The sequence below is a fragment of the Staurois parvus genome, unplaced genomic scaffold (genome assembly GCF_062004578.1).
Source record: "Staurois parvus isolate SC_StPar_1 unplaced genomic scaffold, SC_StPar_1.0 ptg000002l, whole genome shotgun sequence".
In the NCBI taxonomy this organism is placed as follows: domain Eukaryota; kingdom Metazoa; phylum Chordata; class Amphibia; order Anura; family Ranidae; genus Staurois; species Staurois parvus.
In genome coordinates, this window is record NW_028317798.1 from 184,828 (window position 1) to 204,880 (window position 20,053).

At 41.4% G+C, this 20,053-nt stretch overlaps 1 protein-coding gene across 1 annotated transcript in view; it reads left to right on the plus strand.

Annotated features, from left to right (window-relative positions):
• The window catches only part of NR6A1 (nuclear receptor subfamily 6 group A member 1), a 111,559-nt gene that overhangs the window by 54,359 nt on the left and 37,147 nt on the right, over positions 1-20,053 (plus strand). Inside the window, exons 6-7 of the mRNA XM_089659074.1 lie at positions 12,662-12,819; positions 12,926-13,153. Of these exons, the coding sequence (XP_089515200.1) occupies positions 12,662-12,819; positions 12,926-13,153 (386 nt within the window). The remainder of the gene's footprint in view (positions 1-12,661; positions 12,820-12,925; positions 13,154-20,053) is intronic.

A 20,053-nucleotide genomic window follows, 5' to 3' on the forward strand; every position in this document is an offset into this window, starting at 1 on the left:
TACGAATGTATTAATGCAGCTTTACAGCTTTATGCTCATTGGCTCATAAAAGAGTACCATGGCACTTCTGAGGTTTTCATAACATCTTTGGTGGGCCATACACTGATGGAATTTTTTCATTCAACACTAAAGCCAGCTATTGACTGATCAAAATTTGTACGGTTCAGCATGCTATGGACAGCATACTGACAGGAATTGGTATCGGCTGACTGGCAAAGAGCTGATGTGGTTCCAGTACTTAAAATATTATTATTTTATTATTATACAGGATTTATATAGCGCCAACAGTTTGCGAAGCGCTTTACAAAATGAAGGGAAACATTACAGTTACAATACAATTTGGTACAAGAAGAATCAGAGGGCCCTGCTCGTTAGAGCTTTCAATCTAGGAGATAGGGCAGAGATATTTCCTGGAAACTATCGGCCTGTCAGTCTAGCATCGATAGTATGTAAACTGTTGGAGGGCATGATAAGGGACTATATCAAAAAATTTGCTGATGAAAACAGTATCATTCATGGTAATTAGCATGGTTTTACGCATTTTCAGCTCAAACAGCAGCTCTATGCCCCCTTTTCACCTTTCCATTGGTCACATAAAAAACACTTGACAAAAGCTACAAAAATGTGCAATTCTGATAGAAAAAAAGTGCTCAAAAACGCTTGAAAATGTGGTGCTTAGGCGTGAGTGTAGCAAACAGACATATAACCACCCACGTCTGCCTGCACAAGGAGATTTTATGAATCAGTTTTTCCTGGACTCCTAGCAAACGCTACTCCAAACATACCTTTAACCACTTTCTACACACCAACGATCTCTACGATATCTGGCGATGCCAACACAGCACAGAAAAGGATTATACTTATTCCCCATCTCACTTATCCTACTCCAGCATTGACTTTTTCATCACAGACAAGTGGACGTTACAACATGTCACCTCCTCCAAGATCGGCACCATAACATGGTCAGACCACGCTCCAATTACCATCAATCTCGACTACAATCAACATTCTTCGATCCCTCGAATATGGAGATTAAATTTAACTCTACTGAAGAATCCAGACCAAGAAACATATATTGGACGCACATAATATGTTCTTTGAATTAAACGATACACCTGACATCTATTTACCCACATTATGGTCCACCTAGAAGGCATACATGAGAGGTATTCTTATACAACTGAACTTCCGCACTATCAAAGAAACAAACAAATTGACAAACTCCTCATTTCCATTAAAACAAAAGAACAAAACAAAAAATCCCCAAACCCCTCAATCTCTTCTTCCCTCACCACAGACAGAAACAAACTCAGAACCCTTTTGCTTTATAAATACGACTTTAATCTTCAATAAATGAAAGTCAAATTCTATTCCCTGAGTAATGAGGCCAATTCCCTACTAACCAAAACAATCAAACAACAATGCCTAAAATCCAAAATATATTCAGTTCAACACCCAACCACACATGCGCTAACCACAATTCCACAAGAAATAGCTAATGCTTTTGCGAATAATTATCAACACTTATACAATCTTAAAAACGATTCTGACACTATACAACCAACACTTACATCCATACATCAATTCCTACACACAACCAAACTTCCACAACTCTCCCCATCTCAACTTGACGCCATGCCTATTCCGCTCTCTCCCGAAAAGAAATGGCCATCAAAACACTCCCGCTAAACAAATCTCCAGGAAACGACGGATACACAAACTAATTTTACAAAAAATTTGCCCCTGAATTATCACCCTATCCGACTAAACTTTTTAACCATGCCGCCACCACTGGTACACTCCCTAAAGACATGATACAGTCCATAATAACAATACCAAAACCTGGCAAAGACCCACAACTTGTCCAAAACTACAGACCAATTTCCTTACTCAATACATACATAAAGCTCTATGCAAAAATTATAGCTTGCAGAATTCTCCCTTATCTCCCTACCTTAATACATCCAGACCAAGTAGGATTCATACCAGGCCGCCAAGCACCCAACGCCACTAGAAGGCTCATATCTCTTCTTCACCACTTAGAACATACCAAACAACTATCATTACTCTTATCCTTAGACACAGAAAAAGCATTCGACCAAATACATTGGCTATTCATGCAACTGACCCTACAGAAATTTGGTATCACAGGATGGATGTTAACAGCCATTCTCTCATTATACTCCCACTCATCAGCCAGAGTTCTAACAGATGGAACACTATCAGATCCCTTCAATATCACCAATGGTACCAGACAAGGCTGCCCACTGTCTCCCATAATATTTGCATTGTTCATTGAACTCTTAGCTTCTAAACTTAGAGACGACCCGACATTTACTGGCATCAAACACCTTAACACAGAACATAAAATTAGTCTATTTGCAGATGACATCATATTAATGATAACCAACCCAAACAGATCCCTCCAAACAATATGTACCCACCTCCAAAATTACTCGATGGTCTCATATTACAAACTTAATGAAGCCAAATCCTCAATTCTAAATCTCCATACGCTGCACCAAACCCAAGTACTACTTGCCAAACAATTTCCCTTTTCCTGGGAAAAAAATAATATCCCCCATTTAGAAATCAGACTCACTGCAACAATAGACCAATTATACACCTCTAACCACAAAATACTACTTGAAACTATCCCTCAGGAGATTGCTACCTTTTGCACCTCAGAACTCTCCAAATTAGGTCGAGTAGCGACACTGAAAACGTACATCCTACCCAAAATACTGTATATATTTTGCACACTTCCTATACCAATACCCAACATCTTTTTCTCCAAATTACAATCAATCCTCACCAAATTCTTATGGAACTCTAAAGAACCTAAATGTACCAATAATCTCCTAATACGCCCAACATCCAAAGGAGGCGCAGGCCTCCCACATCTAAAATCCTACTGTAATGCTACTCTTCGTGACCAAATATATTTTTGGTGGAATCCAACAAGAGAAAAAAGTCTGGTCTACAATGGAAACCCTGCCCTTTCTTCCACTTAAACCCCAAAACCTACTCCTAATTACGTCAACACCACAAACAAACTACCATCTGAAACACCCATGTATCCAAGCTGCTTTACAATCTTGGTACGATCTTCTGACTACCGAATACACAGACGCCAAACAAATATTTACCACAATTAACATACTCCACTCCATTACGCCCTCTTTAGACCTCTCCCAATGGGAAAAGTGGAGTATACATAATATAGCAGACCTCTATACAAACCACACCCTGCTCTCATTTCAAAATTTCCAAACCAAATTCAATCTCCCTACCACTGATTACTTCACTTACCTAAGAATCGCTCACTGTATACAAACAAAAAATATACCTCACACACAAAAATTCCATACACCGCATATCACTTCTTTACCAAACCACAATAAGTGGTAAAGATATTTCCACTTTCTACACGTACAGTTGGGCATAAAAGTATTTAGTCCGCCACCAATTGTGCAAGTTCTCCCACTTAAAAAGATGAGAGAGGCCTGTAATTGGCATCATAGGTAGACCTCAACTATGAGAGACCAAATGAGAAAAAAAATCCAGACAATCACATTTGCTGATTTGGAAAGCATTTATTGGCAAATTATGGTGGAAAATAAGTATTTGGTCAATATCAAAAGTTCATCTCAATACTTTGTTATATATCCTTTGTTGGCAATGACAGAGGTCAAACATTTCCTGTAAGTCTTCACAACGTTGGCACACACTGTTGCTGGTATGTTGGCCCATTCCTCCATGCAGATCTCCTCTAGAGTGATGTTTTGGGGCTGTCGCTGGGCAACACGGACTTTTAACTCCCTCCAAAGGTTTTCTATGGGGTTGAGATCTGGAAACTGGCTAGGCCACTCCAGGGCTTTGAAATGCTTCTTACGAAGCCACTCCTTCGTTGCCCGGGTGGTAGGTTTGGGATCATTGTCATGTTGGAAGACCCAGCCACGTTTCATCTTCAATGCCCATGCTGATGGAAGGAGGTTTGCACTCAAAATCTCACGATACATGGCCCCATTCATTCTGTCCTGTACATGGATCAGTCCTGGTCCCTTTGCGGAGAAACAGCCCCAAAGCATAATGTTGCCACCCCCATGCTTCACAGTAGGTATGGTGTTCTTTGGATGCAACTCAGCATTCTCTCTCCTTCAAACACGACGAGTTGTGTTTGTACCAAACAGTTTTATTTTGGTTTCATCTGACCATATGACATTCTCCCAATCCTCTTCTGGATCATCCAAATGCTTTCTAGCAAACTTCAGACGGGCCCGGACATGCACTGGCTTAGCAGGGGGACACGTCTGGCACTGCAGGATCTGAGTCTCTGGCGGCATAGTGTGATACTGATGGTAGCCTTTGTTACGTTGGTCCCAGCTCTCTGCAGGTCATTCACTAGGTCCCCCCATGTGGTCTTGGGATTTTTGCTCACCGTTCTTGTGATCATTTTGACCCCACTGGGTGAGATCTTGCGTGGAGCCCCAGATCGAGGGAGATTATCAGTGGTCTTGTATGTCTTCCATTTTCTAATTATTGCTCCCACAGTTGATTTGTTCACACCAGGCTGCTTGTCTATTGCAGATTCAGTCTTCCCAGCCTGGTGCAGGTCTACAATTTTGTTTCTGGTGTCCTTCGACAGCTCTTTGGTCTTCACCATAGTAGTGTTTGGAGTGTGACTGTTTGAGGTTGTGGACAGGTGTCTTTTATACTAATAACAAGTTCAAACAGGTGCCATTGATACAGGTAATGAGTGCAGGACAGAGGAGCCTCTTAAAGAAGAAGGTACAGGTCTGTGAGAGCCAGAAATCTTGCTTGTTTGTAGGTGACCAAATACTTATTTTCCACCATAATTTGCAAATAAATGCTTTCCAAATCAGCCAATGTGATTGTCTGGATTTTTTTTCTCATTTTGTCTCTCATTGTTGAGGTCTACCTATGATGCCAATTACAGGCCTCTCTCATCTTTTTTTTTTAAGTGGGAGAACTTGCACAATTGGTGGCTGACTAAATACTTTTTTGCTCCACTGTATGTGACAAAATCTACATCCCTAACCAATTGGGAAAAAGCCCTTTCAGAACCAATTACGACACAAGCATGGGAAAAAACATATAACACCACTTACAAATCCTCCCGATGTAGTTTGCACTGGGAATCATACCTAAAAATTCTACACCAATGGTACCTAACCCCTGTCAAACTAGCCATTTACTATCCAAAACACTCCTCCTCTTGTTGGCGACAATGCAGAGACATAGGATCATTATTACATATAATATGGTCCTGCAAATCAATCAGATCCTTTTGGAACAGTGTCTTCCAGTTAATCTCTGAAATATCCAAAACGCCGATAACCCCAAACCCCTCACTTGCACTTCTACTCAATATAGCTAGATTATGGAACACTACCAATGCTCCCTCTCTCAAGTCACTAATCACAGACCTTAATTTCCAATGTGAAATGGAAAAAAGATCCGCCTTTAACAACTCTACCCAACACAATTTCAAACTCCAATGGAATCGCTGGTTACAAAACCTTAACTGCTCAGTACAACTCTGATAATGTGCATACCACTGCATCACCTACCATCTTTAAACTGGTACCCCCTTTCTCCGCCCCATTACACCCCCCCCATCCTTCTCCCTACCCCCCTTATTCAATGTCCCATTATCACCTCATACACCTTACCAAGGTTCTACACATAACCAAGACTACCTCTAATGTTCATGCCTAAATCCTGCTACTAACTCCAGCCAACTGGTGGTGTAAATACTATCATTTTGATGTTGTATAAATACATTTGCTATTGAACCGATTATTCCTACTATATTCTGTTCTTGAAAATCTTCAATAAAGAATATTGAAACATAAAAGCATGCACACATCCAAGTTTAGGGATAGTTTTTGTCCAATAGCTAGAAATGGGTTTTTTTGGAGAAAATTCTATTTACTAATTAGCTGTAAGACTTTTAAATGGACAGTGATTGTATTTTACTTTACTAAAAAGAGAAGTTTCGGGGTGTAAAAAAAATATACAGTCAGGTCCATAAATATTGGGACATCGACACAATTCTAACATTTTTGGCTCTTTACACCACCACAATGGATTTGAAATGAAACAAACAAGATGTGCTTTAACTGAAGACTGTCAGCTTTAATTTGAGGGTATTTACATCCAAATCAGGTGAACGGTGTAGGAATTACAACAGTTTGCATATGTGCCTCCCACTTTTTAAGGGACCAAAAGTAATGGGACAGAATAATAATCATAAATCAAACTTTCACTTTTTAATACTTGGTTGCAAATCCTTTGCAGTCAATTACAGTCTGAAGTATGGAACACATAGACATCACCAGACGCTGAGTTTCATCCCTGGTGATGCTCTGCCAGGCCTCTACTGCAACTGTCTTCAGTTCCTGCTTGTTCTTGGGGCATTTTCTCTTCAGTTTTGTCTTCAGCAAGTGAAATGCATGCTCAATCGGATTCAGGTCAGGTGATTGACTTGGCCATTGCATAACATTCCACTTCTTTCCCTTAAAAAACTCTTTGGTTGCTTTTGCAGTATGCTTTGGGTCACTGTCCATCTGCACTGTGAAGCGGCGTCCAATGAGTTGTGAAGCATTTGGCTGAATATGAGCAGATAATATTACCCGAAACACTTCAGAACTCATCCTGCTGCTTTTGTCAGCAGTCACATCATCAATAAATACAAGAGAACTAGTTCCATTGGCAGCCATACATGCCCACGCCATGACACTACCACCACCATGCTTCACTGATGAGGTGGTATGCTTAGGATCATGAGCAGTTCCTTTCCTTCTTCATACTCTTTTCTTCCCATCACTCTGGTACAAGTTGATCTTGGTCTCATCTGTCCATAGGATGTTGTTCCAGAACTGTGAAGACTTTTTTAGATGTCATTTGGCAAACTCTAATCTGGCCTTCCTGTTTTTGAGGCTCACCAATGGTTTCCATCTTGTGGTGAACCCTCTGTATTCACTCTGGTGAAGTCTTCTCTTGATTGCTGACTTTGACACACATACATCTACCTCCTGGAGAGTGTTCTTGATCTGGCCAACTGTTGTGAAGGGTGTTTTCTTCACCAAGGAAAGAATTCTTCGATCATCCACCACAGTTGTTTTCCGTGGTCTTCCGGGTCTTTTGGTGTTGCTGAGCTCACCGGTGCGTTCCTTCTTTTTAAGAATGTTCCAAACAGTTGTTTTGGCCATGGCTAATGTTATTTCTATCTCTCGGATGGGTTTGTTTTGTTTTTTCAGCCTAATGATGGCTTGCTTCACTGATAGTGACAGCTCTTTGGATCTCATCTTGAGAGTTGACAGCAACAGATTCCAAATGCAAACAGCACACTTGAAATGAACTCTGGACCTTTTATCTGCTGATTGTAATTGGGATAATGAGGGAATAACACACACCTGGCCATGGAATAGCTGAGAAGCCAATTGTCCCATTACCTTGGGCCCTTAAAAAGTGGGAGGCACATATGCAAACTGTTGTAATTCCTACACCGTTCACCTGATTTGGATGTAAATACCCTCAAATTAAAGCCGACAGTCTACAGGTAAAGCACATCTTGTTTGTTTCATTTCAAATCCATTGTGGTGGTGTATAGAGCCAAAAATGTTAGAATTGTGTCGATGTCCCAATATTTATGGACCTGACTGTATATATATATATATATATACTCACCTAGGTGGCTGTAGATTTGATCCATAGTTACATAGTTAGCCTGGCTGTCAAAAAGACAAAAGTCCTCCACTTCAACCACAAAAAAAAAAAATTTATAATCCTGCACCTACAGTTGATCCAGAGGAAGGCAAAAAATTCAGTAAAGCATGATCCAGTTTGCTCCTGCAGGGGAAAGAATTCCTTCCTGATCCCCCGAGAGGCAATCGGTTATTCGCTGGATCAACTTTACCTATAAATGTTAGTAACCAGTTATATTATGTGTAACCATGCCTTTTTTTTAACCGCTTCTTGCCCGCCCTATCGTGGCCACGTCTGTCAATCACTGTGTCCCGGCTGGTAATTGCCGGCGCCTGGTGATTTCCGAAGATCTCCGACAGGGAGGAGGACTGTTTTGTTTACGAACAGTCCTCCTCCCTGTCAGCTGGGGCACACTGCTCTGGATGGATGTGCACAGCCATCCAGAGTAGTGTGATTACAGTGAAGCACACAGACACTGCCCCCTAGTAAAACACTCCCTGCACACAGTTAACCCTTTGATCGCTCTAATGTTAACCCCTGCACTGAAACGCACATGTCCTTATTTAAATTGAAGAAAAATTAAAAATCAACTGGAATGCGTCAAAAAATGCATCCAGAATGCATCTGGACTGTGTTTCTATAGTGTGAACCAACTTTGAAATTATGGCAAGCCCCAAAAACTCAGTAAGTGAAGCATCTTGTTAGTTGAGCAAGAAGAACAGAGTTAAAGTCCATATTCTCTCACCATTTAACCGTTGTATGTACTGTATATAAACATACTATCAGCAAGTGGTTATTACAAGATCATGCCTGTTTTTTTCAGCAGGCACTCGGCTGTTTTATTAAAGTGATCCAGGCAGCTTTACAGCCGCCCAGTAACTTTTACAGCTCTGGGAAGGCGGACCACCGCCCTTCCGCACTCCACAGCCGCCGGTGGTTCCCGGGATTTCCTTTGTCCTCTGTGGAGCCTAAAATCTCAGTAAGTGGCTGGCAACAGCTTACCACAGAGGAGACGAAGGAACTGATGTTTCCCCCTCTCCTCTGTGACAAATGAACCCGGAAGCGATGATAATTTTGTCACTTCCAGTTTCCTTGTTGTCATTCCCTGAAGCAGCTAACCAACCACAGTCTGTGCTTGGGTAATTGCTTTGGAGAGCAGGAGAGACATAAACCTCGATGATACCAACACAACATAGATGTGTGGTGCAATCACTAACATTGGAGTGAGCGCAATAATTATAGAGCCATTATTCAAGGTTAACTCTACACTGATAAAATGGAATGGCTTTTAACCACTTTCCGCCCAGCCACCGCATTAAAACGGTGGCAGGGCGGCACGGCTGGGCAAAACCACGTTTTAAAACGTAGTTTTGCAAAACAGGTAGGTGGCGCGTGCCCGCCTTACCTGTCCCGCGGGTGTCAGCAGCGGGTGTCAGCCGCCGGGTCACGGCCGGTGATTACCGGCCATTTCCCCGGGATTCGCGGTGATCGCTGACAGAGCAGGGCTGCATTGTTTACACAGAGCCCTGCTCTGTGTCAGTTTGCCGACAGCTCGTGACAAGCTGCAGAGGGAGAGAAGAGTTTATCTCTCTTGATCAGCCTGTCCTTGTCCAGGACACCCCCGCCCCCTAGTAAAACACTCCCCTCACACAGTAAATCCTAAAAATGTTAACCCCTTCCTCCCCAGTGCCATTAGTACAGAGTCAGTGTTTTTTTTGTTTTTTGTTTTTTACTGGGGATGTCAGTGACACCAAGTTAGTTCCCCCAGTGTCAGAATGTCCACCGCAGTCCCGTTTTATAAGTTGCTTATCGCCGCCATTACTAGTAAAAAAAAAAAAACCAAAAACATTCCAATATAAATACCACCTTTTGTAAACGCTATAACTTTCATTTAAACCAATTAATTTACATGTATTGGGATTTTTTTTGTTTTAGCAAATACATGTAGCAGAATACATTTTGGTGTAAATTATGACGAAATTTGATTTTTACATTTTTTTTACTGGGCATGTTTAATAGCAAAATGTCAAAAATATAGGGTTTTTTTTGTCAAAATTGTCAGTCTTTATTTTTTTATAGCGCAAAAAATTAAAAATGCACAGGCGATCAAATACCACCGAAAGAAAGCTCAATTCGTGGGGAAAAAAAAGGACGTAAATTTCATTTGGGTGCAGCATTGCATGACCGTGCAATTGTCAGTTAAAGTAACGCAGCGCCGTAACGCAGAAAATGGCCTGGTCAGGTAGGGGGTAAATCCTCAGGAGGGCAAGTGGTTAAAGAGTCCCTAAAAATTAGAAACAATGGATTTGAAATGTCAGAGCTCAATTCTTTAAGGACCCGTGGGTGTATGCCATCCAGTCCAGGTGCTTTATTCACCTTTTATACTGTCTAAAATGTTTTGGATCATATCAATTGTGAGCCAATGTGGACCATCTGGAGCTGTGTCAACACCATGCCCACTATGGACAAGAGCTCCCCCATGCTCCTTTGTATACACAGAGCTGAAGAAGGTATTTAATACATTTGCCTTCTCTTTGTCCCCTGTCACCCACTGTAGACTATTTTGGAAAGGGCCTACATGCTTGGACCGGACCTTTTTACTCTTAATATATTTGAAGAATTTTTGGGTATTTGTCCTTTTATTATTATCCAAAGACATGCTGGTAGGTTAATTGGATCCTGTCTAAATTGGCCCTTGTATATGAATGTGAGTTAGGGACCTTAGATTGTACACCCCTTGAGGGTTAGGACTGATGTGAATGTACAATATATATGTAAAGCGCTGCGTAAATTGACGGCGCTATATAAGTACCTGAAATAAAACTAATAAAAAAAATATCATTATTATACAGGATTTATATAGCGCTAACAGTTTGTGCAGCACTTTACAAAATTAAAGTAGACATTACAGTTACAATACAGTTTGGTACAAGAGGAAACAGAGGGCCCTGCTCCTATCTTTTGCAATCTGTCATTCGGCCTTGATTTCCTTTTTGCATATTCTGTTATGTTCTTTGTAATGTTTAAACAATGATAATGTTCCTTCATTTTTATATTTAATAAAAGCTCTTTTCTTATTATTTATAACTTTTTTAACTTTGGCCGTAAGCCACATAGGTTTGATTTTTAGCTTTTTAAACTTGTTGCCCATGGGAATATATTTTGCAGTGTGTTCACAGTCTTTTTGAAGACCTCCCATTTCTGTGTTTTGTTCATTGATGCCAATATTCCCTCCCAGTCTAAGTCTTGTAGAGCAGCTCTCAGCCTTAAAGTTAAGCATTTGTATTTTTCCCATATGTGCCTTTTGTTTACAGCTAACAATAAATGAAATTATGTTATGGTCACTGCTACCCAGATGTTCTTTTATATGGACATTAGCATGATTTGAGATTAGCAGGTTCAGCAGAGCATCATTCTTAGTTGGGGCCTCTATGAATTGTACCATAAAATTGTCCTGTAGTAGGTTTACAAATTTTTGCCCTTTAACTGTTCCTGCAGTACCATTACTCCAGTCAATTTCTGGGTAGTTAAAATCCCCCATTATTATCACTGTCCCAGTCCTTTCGATCTGTGCAAGGAGCCGAGTCTCCACCTCCTCATTAACACTGGGTGGCCTATAACAAACTCTAATGATTACATTTGTAGTATGCACCCCCATGTGCAGTTCCACCCATATTGTTTCAGCCTCATCACACTCTCCATCCACTGCTGCATCTGCCCCCCTACCTCTGCACTAAGAACTGACTGATCAAACATCACTGATCATTCAGTTCTCCCCTCCACTCTGAGCAGAGAGCCATGACTGTCAGTCACCGGCTCTCTGCTCTGCCTCTCCAGTGCTCACTAGAGTATCTGGCTGTGGAAGAGATGGAGCGGCTGGCTCAGTCTCCTGAAATTAGAAAAATAAAACCAGTGAAAAAAGTGCTAAAATGCAGAGAGATTTCCAATCCAGTGAGCCGATGCTGAGATGGAACTGATCATGCATAGCAGTTTACTAGAGATTTATATCTTAAAAAGAGACCCACTTGCGCGCTTTAATAAAGCCTAGATGGCTCGGTCCGTCCTGCTCATAACACCATTTATCCAAGTATAGACTCCAGTCAAGGAAAATCACTCTCAATAATGAATACCGGTTAGGAGATAAAAGCAAGGAAAAGCCTCATAGTGCAGTAAGCCTACATTCAGCAGTGTGTACCACCACAGTCCCGCCATGAGTCCCAGCAGAGTGTGCTTGTGATGACATCACCCAATCAGCTCCACCCTCCCCTAGCCTGGACAGGATGAATGACATCAGCCAACAGCGGGCTTTACCTGCTGTCGGCTAAAACTGGATCATAGGAGTACAGAACAAACTGCACTCCTATGATACATAGAAGTATAGCATACAAATGTCATACACAGTATGTATTTGGGATTTGTTATGTATAAGAATACTCCTGCTATGCATGATAGTGTTTGCCAGAATATGTGTGTCAAACTTGAGAATGTCCAGAAGGAAGCAAGTATAGACTTGAACAAACTAAGCCAAACTCCTAGTGCTTTTTAAGCAGTTACAGTGACAGTGTTTTTTCCCTTTTTTACATAAATAAAAGCTGACCATTGTTAGCACCCCTGTCAGTGTTAAATGGTTTGTCTCATTCCACTCACTGACACTTTTGCAGGTCTGTTAAAGGAAGTTGAAAAAGATCAGACTTACTAGCTGGATCAACAAATGAAAAAAAGGAAAAAAAGACAGGAAAAAAATCCCCCAGCTAGCCACCGCAAACACAAATTGGTGAACTGCAATTGAATAGATTTAATTTTTTGGCCTTAATACTGTTTCACTGTCTGAACTCTGTAATCAAATATGAACATGAACTTTTATCTTTATTGTATTTTTAAAGATTTATTTTTAAAGCATGTTAAGTAACCTAATTGTTCTTACCAGATTTCTGATGAGGAGATTGAAAGGATTATGTCTGGTCAAGAGTTTGAGGAAGAAGCCAACACGTCATGGAGCAACAATGGAGATAGTGACCATAGTTCTCCAGGCAACGTAGTATCTGAAAGTAACCAGCCTTCTCCAGTGTCCACACCTTCCTCCAGGTAGATGCACCAAATTTTCATTCTATCTGAAAAACAAAACCCACCACTGTATTCTATTTTAACGTTTGATACTGGGAGTGCTGACATTCAGAATCTCCTCTTTCAGTAGATCAGTGGAACTAAATGGATTTGGTTCTCTTCGGGACCAGTATTTGGGCACTCCTGCTCCAACGCACTATCAATACCTACCTCACCTATTTAGCTGCTCTACTCATTCTGCTATAATACCATCTCAAACCAGAAGTCTGGACCCTCAGTCGCACACCCTCGTCAATCAGCTACTGGCTGCAGAAGACATGGAACCACTTAATACCCCTATGCTGATTGAAGATGGGTAAGTGAGCCATGTACCATACAGTGGGATGAGTACAGAGAATTACTTCATCAATAAAAACCATTATGCTGTTCACTGTCATTTTTAAGTATATCCACTGAGATTAATAATTTTATATGTATCTCTTTATGTTGTTTTTATGTTGTTATAGAGATTCAGGTGCTAAATTTATTCAGAGTGAATAAACAACAAATTGCTCTTCGAGTATGTAAACCCTCACCTTGTAAAACAGCCCATTCAGTTAAAAATTCTGAGAATTTAGAAATTAGAGACATTAGAAATTCAGAGAAATTGTAAATGAAAGACAAAAAAATTTGTATAGATATATTAAATACCTTTCCCTCTGTTCTCAGCTACCTAACAGGGTGAGGGAGGAGAAACAGCAGCACACTGTTCTTCCCAGTGAATGCCTGTGCAGAGAGGTGTGTGTCCACACAAACCTGATCATTGAAGGAGACCACACTGCATTCCCAGCACAACTAGAGAACTGATCACACTGTGCTCTCATGCCTAGTGTGGTCAGTTTTAAATAGGAAAGCATAGGGACTGGCAGGAATCAGGGATTTCACACAAAGGAAGCAATACAAAGAGAACAGGATACTTCTTCATACAAGTACATGGTACAGCAGGCATATATCAGAAAGTAAGGAGCAGGCATTGTTCCAATGATGCAATGCAATTATAACACTCAACCTACACAATTGTTGGCATGCAAAGAGCATACAGATGGAATGGGACGGGAATGATTCCTCTTGATTTACCGGCAATGTTGTTTGCTAGGCTTCATAACCCACTTTTATTAAGTCAAAAGAATGTAACGGAAAGGCTATTCCCATGCAGGTATTGTTTCCAGCATAAATCCAAATTGAAGATGAAGGGGTCCCAACAGCTTGGACAATTTAATGAACAAGTGTGGACCCATTTTCCTGGGTCAAGAGGCTTTCCTTTCCTGGCATGCTTGAGAGTACTGTCATCACAGCCTGGGTATTCAAGTGGCTGGAAAGTGCAAACCAAGAGGCAAGAACGAGCAAAGATGGAAGCACCGGGAGTGGTAACAGCTCAGCGCTGGAGGAATCCATTTGTAAGCTGATTCTGCCATAATGTGCTAGTATGCGGTGCATACTAACACATTATGGCACAAACCTGCAGGGAGCTAGTTAAAAAAAAAACAAAAAAAAAAAAACAAACTTTGTTCGTTTACTACCAATTTAAGGGGTGATGAAAAACTACAAATATATTCCTCACTAGCCACAAAGTGTATATGAGGAATTTGTGTGCCCCAAATTCCCTTAATTATTTACTGTATAAAGGTAGTGTTGACATCTTCACTATGCTGCACATAGCCTGTACAGACAAAAAACGTTGGGGGAGGGGCCCGGCAGGTCCACCCATTAAAGGTTGCCTGCATAAAACTACAGAACGAAGCAGATACAAGACCAGTCACCCTGAGCAAGGAGCGAGAGCAGCAAGGACTGGTACTAATGCAGGAACGTTTCATACTGGATTACTGCACAGATCTGGAAGAAATACACAAAGCACCATGGTTAAGGAAAGAATACACATTCCTGGTTTTAGACAATACTTCCTGCTTCTGGAGTTTGGCTCTAAAGAGGAACTTTACTGCTTCTGGAGTGGGTGGGCATTGGCAGCATACTTGCAAAATATGGCACACTTACACCCAACCCTCCTCTTCTTCAACAATGAGATGTCTGCACAATTTATTGGAAATGAAAGGTTTATAAATTCTAGCATTCCCTGCATTAGTGTAAAAACACTCACCACTAACTGTCCCTCCTTCCCTCCAAAGACTTAGTAACTGAGTCCTGTCAGCAATCCAGTGCTGTCCCAGCTGCAGCTTCTCTTTCTTCACTTTCTGGTTTTGCAAGTGACACGGTGCAGTGGGAGCCATAGGTTCCTGCTGCTGTCAGTCAAATCCCATGAGGTGGGAGCGAGAGGCATGGCCGAGCCACACTGAGTGTGTCTATGGACACACACAATCCTGCATGGGAGCATGGCCACACGGGTGCCCTCATAGCACACAGCTTGTTATGGGGGCACCCACAGGAAGAAGGAGCGGAGAGCACTGGTGGGGGACTCCCGAAGAGGAGGTAAGGGACAGAGCAGGAAAGTATTAAAAAAAAAAAAAGGGATTATCACTTGTCTATGTCTATGGATGTACACAACATAGCTTGGGAGCGCGCTTACTCGGGTGCCCCCATAGCACACATCACGTATGACCTTTTTTTTTTTTTTAAATACAAAAAAGTCTTTAATATAACTTTAAGTTATTCGCCCACTGAGCCCCACAACGCACTGCACTCTGACATTGTGATTGGCCAAAGCAATGCCACTGCAAAGTGAGCCAGAAGTGGGAGCGGGTACCTTCCTTCATCCCACAGTCTCCTGGGAACCTTCACAGGTCCCAGAAGACTGCCAGACTAAGCAGGAGGTGCAGCGTGACTCGCGCATGCGCAGAGGGCAGCCAGCTGTGAAGCCGCAAGCTGTGACCGCCTGGGGCCCACAGTTGAGGTGCCAGGGCTGTGGAGAGAAGAAGAAGAGGAGGGACGGTGTGGGTGAGCACATTACTGGACCCTGGGACAGGAGAGTGTGTGCTTATTAAAAAAGTCAGCAGCTACAGTTTTTGCAGCTGCTGACTTTTAATAAACACAAAAACGGGTCGGCGGGGGCAGTGGGTATCGTGATTGACGTTGGATCTACTTTGAGGGACATTTTTTGTTTTTAACAAAGGACTTGTCAAAGACTGTCTCCTGTCATTTTTTACTACATTTTTTTTTTTGTGAATGGATAGCGGTACCATGTACCGCATACGCATTTACATGGATGGGGTGGGATCTGGGGCTCCATATTAAAGGGGGCTTCCAGATTCCAATAAGCCCCCCTGCCTGCAGACTTCCACAACCACCGGCCAGGGTTGTGGGGAAGAGACCTTTGTCCCCATCAACATGAGGACAAGGTGCTTGGGGGGGTATAAGGCCTCCCCTGCTCCAAAGCACCTCTCCTCCCACGTTGAAGGCATGTGGCTTGGTATGGTTCAGGAGGGGGGGAGGGGCTGCTTGCTTGCCGCACCCCCCCCCCTTCCTGACCTGCTGGGCTGCATGCTCAGATAAGGGTCTAGTATGGATTTTGGAAGGGACCACTATGCCATTTATTTTTACATTTTGGCATGGGGGTTCCCCTCAAAATCAATATAAAGACCTGAAGGGCTTAGTATGGGTGGGAGGGGGAACCCCACACCGTTTTTTTTTTTTTTATTAATAAATTGTTGGGCAATGCCGACAATTCTTTTGAAATTCAGCTGTCACTAGGGAACCCCACTGACAGCTGATACATAAAAGAATATTTCACTACTGAAATACCGCATGGCTTAATAATATAACTCGTGTGATATTTTAGTAACTGAGCGGTATCTTACCACCTACTCAGATGCGGTAGGATAAAAATTGTCCCTGTTCAAAGTTCACGGTCGATCTTTTGGTAGGTTCGAATGTTCGACCACAAACCGAACAGGAGGGTGTTCGGCTCGTCGCTAATTTTTTTTATCACATTTAAATGGGCATGTTAAAATTATAACAACATTTTATCTTAATGATGCTGTAAATATAATACAGCACATTGTAATGTTTAAGTCCAGCTGGTAACATTTTACGATGTATGTACAAGAACAGTGGCATTGTAGCTAAACTTGAAAGAATAACTAATTGCACCTCATTCATTAAAATAATAGGTTCATGCCTTCATGTAGCCTATGATGTTGACATTGTAATTCATATGTAACATTATCCTTGTAATGTTCTTTGTGAGCCTTTTGTACAGTAAAAACTTTCAAGTACGTTGCTTTTATTATAATATAACTAGTGCGAAATCAAAAAGCCAATTAATACAAGCACTGCATGCAATACAACAATTCCACCACATGATGGCGCCGATGGAAGCCTTTACATATTATTGTCAGTTTCTCATTCATTTAACTATTGCCATGCTTTTTGGGGAGATGAGCTTTTCTATTCTAATCAATGCCCAGTGCTTTTGTGCTAGAAAATATGAACATTTTCAGATGTGTATGTTTGTGTTGTATCAAGGTTTAACATGCTGTTGTGCTCATATAACATGTTTTTCTGCTTTTAGCTATCATTCCTATGGGATTTTAGATTACCCACTTCAGCTCCGGAAGGATTTACCCCCTGTTTGACCTGGCCAAGTTTTGCTATGCGGCACTGCGCTACTTTAACTGGCAATTGCGCGGTCATGCAGTGCTGTACCCAAATGAAAATTATATAATTTTTTTTCACACAAATAGTTTGGTTTGGTGGTATTTGGTCACCACTGCATTTTTTCTTTTTCTGTTAAATTAACAAAAAAAATTGAATATTTAAAAAATAGACAGTATTTTTTTTATTTTTTGCTATAAAATAAATCCATTAAAAAAAACAAAACAAATTTCTACTCAAATTTAAGCCAAAATGTATTCTGCTACACATCTTTGGTAAACACAGTTCCAATAAGTGCATATTGGTTTGTGTGAACGTTATAGCGCCTACAAACTATGGTGTATATATACTAGAATATTTACTTATTTTTTAAATACTAGTAATGACGGCGATCAGCGACTTATAGCGAGACACTGAGTGGGAACTAACTGCCACTGACATCGCCAGTGACACTAATACAATCAGTGTTAATTATATATACTGTACTAATGACACTGGGGTAATGGGTAATGGGGTAATATCTGGGGCAATCAAGGTGCTAATTGTGTGTCCAGCAAGTGTTAATCTGTTTACTGTGTGCTGCTTTTTACTGCAAATCAATTTATTTATTTTCCCTGTTTTCCAGGGAAAAGAAATAAAGTGATCTGTCCCTCTGTATACAGCTCTGTGTTTGCTAACTCGTAACTGTAGGCTGTGATCTGACACAGCCAATCAACAGTCCCGGCTGTGAATGATTGGCTGAGATCTGTCAATACACTACTGCTGTGTCAAATCACAGGGAAGTAGGGGGGCGGGAGCACGCGCTCCCAACTCGGACACAGGCAGCAATGTACCAGAACGTCATTGTGCCTGTAGCTACTGCCTACCCGCAGTAAATGTACAGGAGAGGGTCGGCAAGTGGTTACAGAAGTCATCATAGACATCTGTCCCAAACAAACTGGAATTGTGCCTTATATGTGGTTCAATTGGTTTAGCAACATCCAGTGTTTGGTACTAAGGTGTATGAAGGCATGCCACAGGGTTAACCAACCAAACTGCTCGGTAGGCTCAAATACAACTTTGTTGAACCAGGCACATGTGATGTCAACCAAGAAGGCAGACTGTCTTAGGGTTGGTTATGACACAGTTGGGGACATTTAATCCTTTTAAGAACACTACTAACAGGGATAGGCAGAGTGTCTTCCCATCAGCAGGTTTATGGAGTTTTATTGGGGCCAAGGCTGCTTATTTTGTTATTTACCTTGCTATGAGTAACCACAAAGAGAAAAATGCATTGCATCATGTATTGTCATGTACCGTGATGTCTCTGCCTCTCCTCTCCGCATGTCCAATCAGAGAACACCCTGTATTTATTTAAAGGAAATTAAAAAAAAAAAAGGTTTCCCTGAATAGCAGAGGTGCTGAGAAAGCAACCCCTTATGGTCAGTGTGCATAGGGGAAACCATTGCACAGAGCCTGGCAAGTCATGGCTCTCAGTGTATGTAATGCAGGCTACAACAGTGATTGTTACATGTATAGTTGGTAAGGTTGAATACCATCCATCCAGTTTAACCTGAGTGTGTGGGTGTGTGTGACTGCTGTTTTTCATATCCCTTTATAATGTGTTCACTAAGAAGCACATTATACAAATTTTGAACTTATATAAACTCTCAGCTGACACCACCAAGTGTGGAAAGAAATTCTACAGCCTTACCGCACTAACTGTAAAGAACATTTTAAAGTGGAACTAAACTCTTTCTGTCAACATTGACTATTTTTATTCCTTGTGCTGTTTGCATCTTCACAGGAGGGGAGGAGTGGTTGTCTCAGCTAAGCACACACTCCTGCCTTCATGCCTGACCTAAGGGCAGATGGATTCCCAAGAAGTAAATTCTACATGAAAAGTGATTTCTCAGCAAAGTGATGCATGGAGACTTGGATGGGTGGGCCGTGTTCATTGTGTGGCCCTGTCTTTTTTTTTTAAATGCTAAGATTTTCCTCCCAATGCTAGAGTTACTATTCAAGGATTTGTATGTTGCTGTCATATCTCCTCTTGAATGTCACTTCTCCAGGGAGAATACGTTTCAGCAGTAAACAGTGACATTGAACGATTTATTCCACCTTCTATATAGTTTATGAACAGGTGAAACAAAACCGGTCCCAGAAGAGGGGCACCCAGCTAACTCCAGACCATTCAGAAAATATGCCATTAATCATTACCAAAAGGCCGAAAAGACCTTATATCATAAATGAATCATTTGTGTGGTAGTGTATTAGTTGGCTTAGTGCTATGTCAACAGGCCTTCTTCCATCCAAATTACAGCTCACCTTCTCATAGAATGTTAGGCCTCATGTACACTGCAGTTTTTTTCCCGAAGCTCCTGAACTCAACTCAGTAAAATCCTATGTGTCCATGTACACATAAGCTTTTATCAAGAGTTCAGGAGCAGCAGAGTTTAGGGGCAGTGAAACGTTCCTCTGAACGCAGAATAACCGTGTTCAGGAGAGGAACATTTTGGCCAATTAGCGCTTGGGTGTTTATCCATGTGAATGGAAAATACTCTGGCCAATCAAATGAATAAATGTCCAACCACTAAACGTAGTACTGCATTTACATGAAGTTTTTATCCGCATCTTTAGCATTTACCTGCTGCTAGGAGAGTTTAATGAGTAGGTGAGCTCATGTGTACAT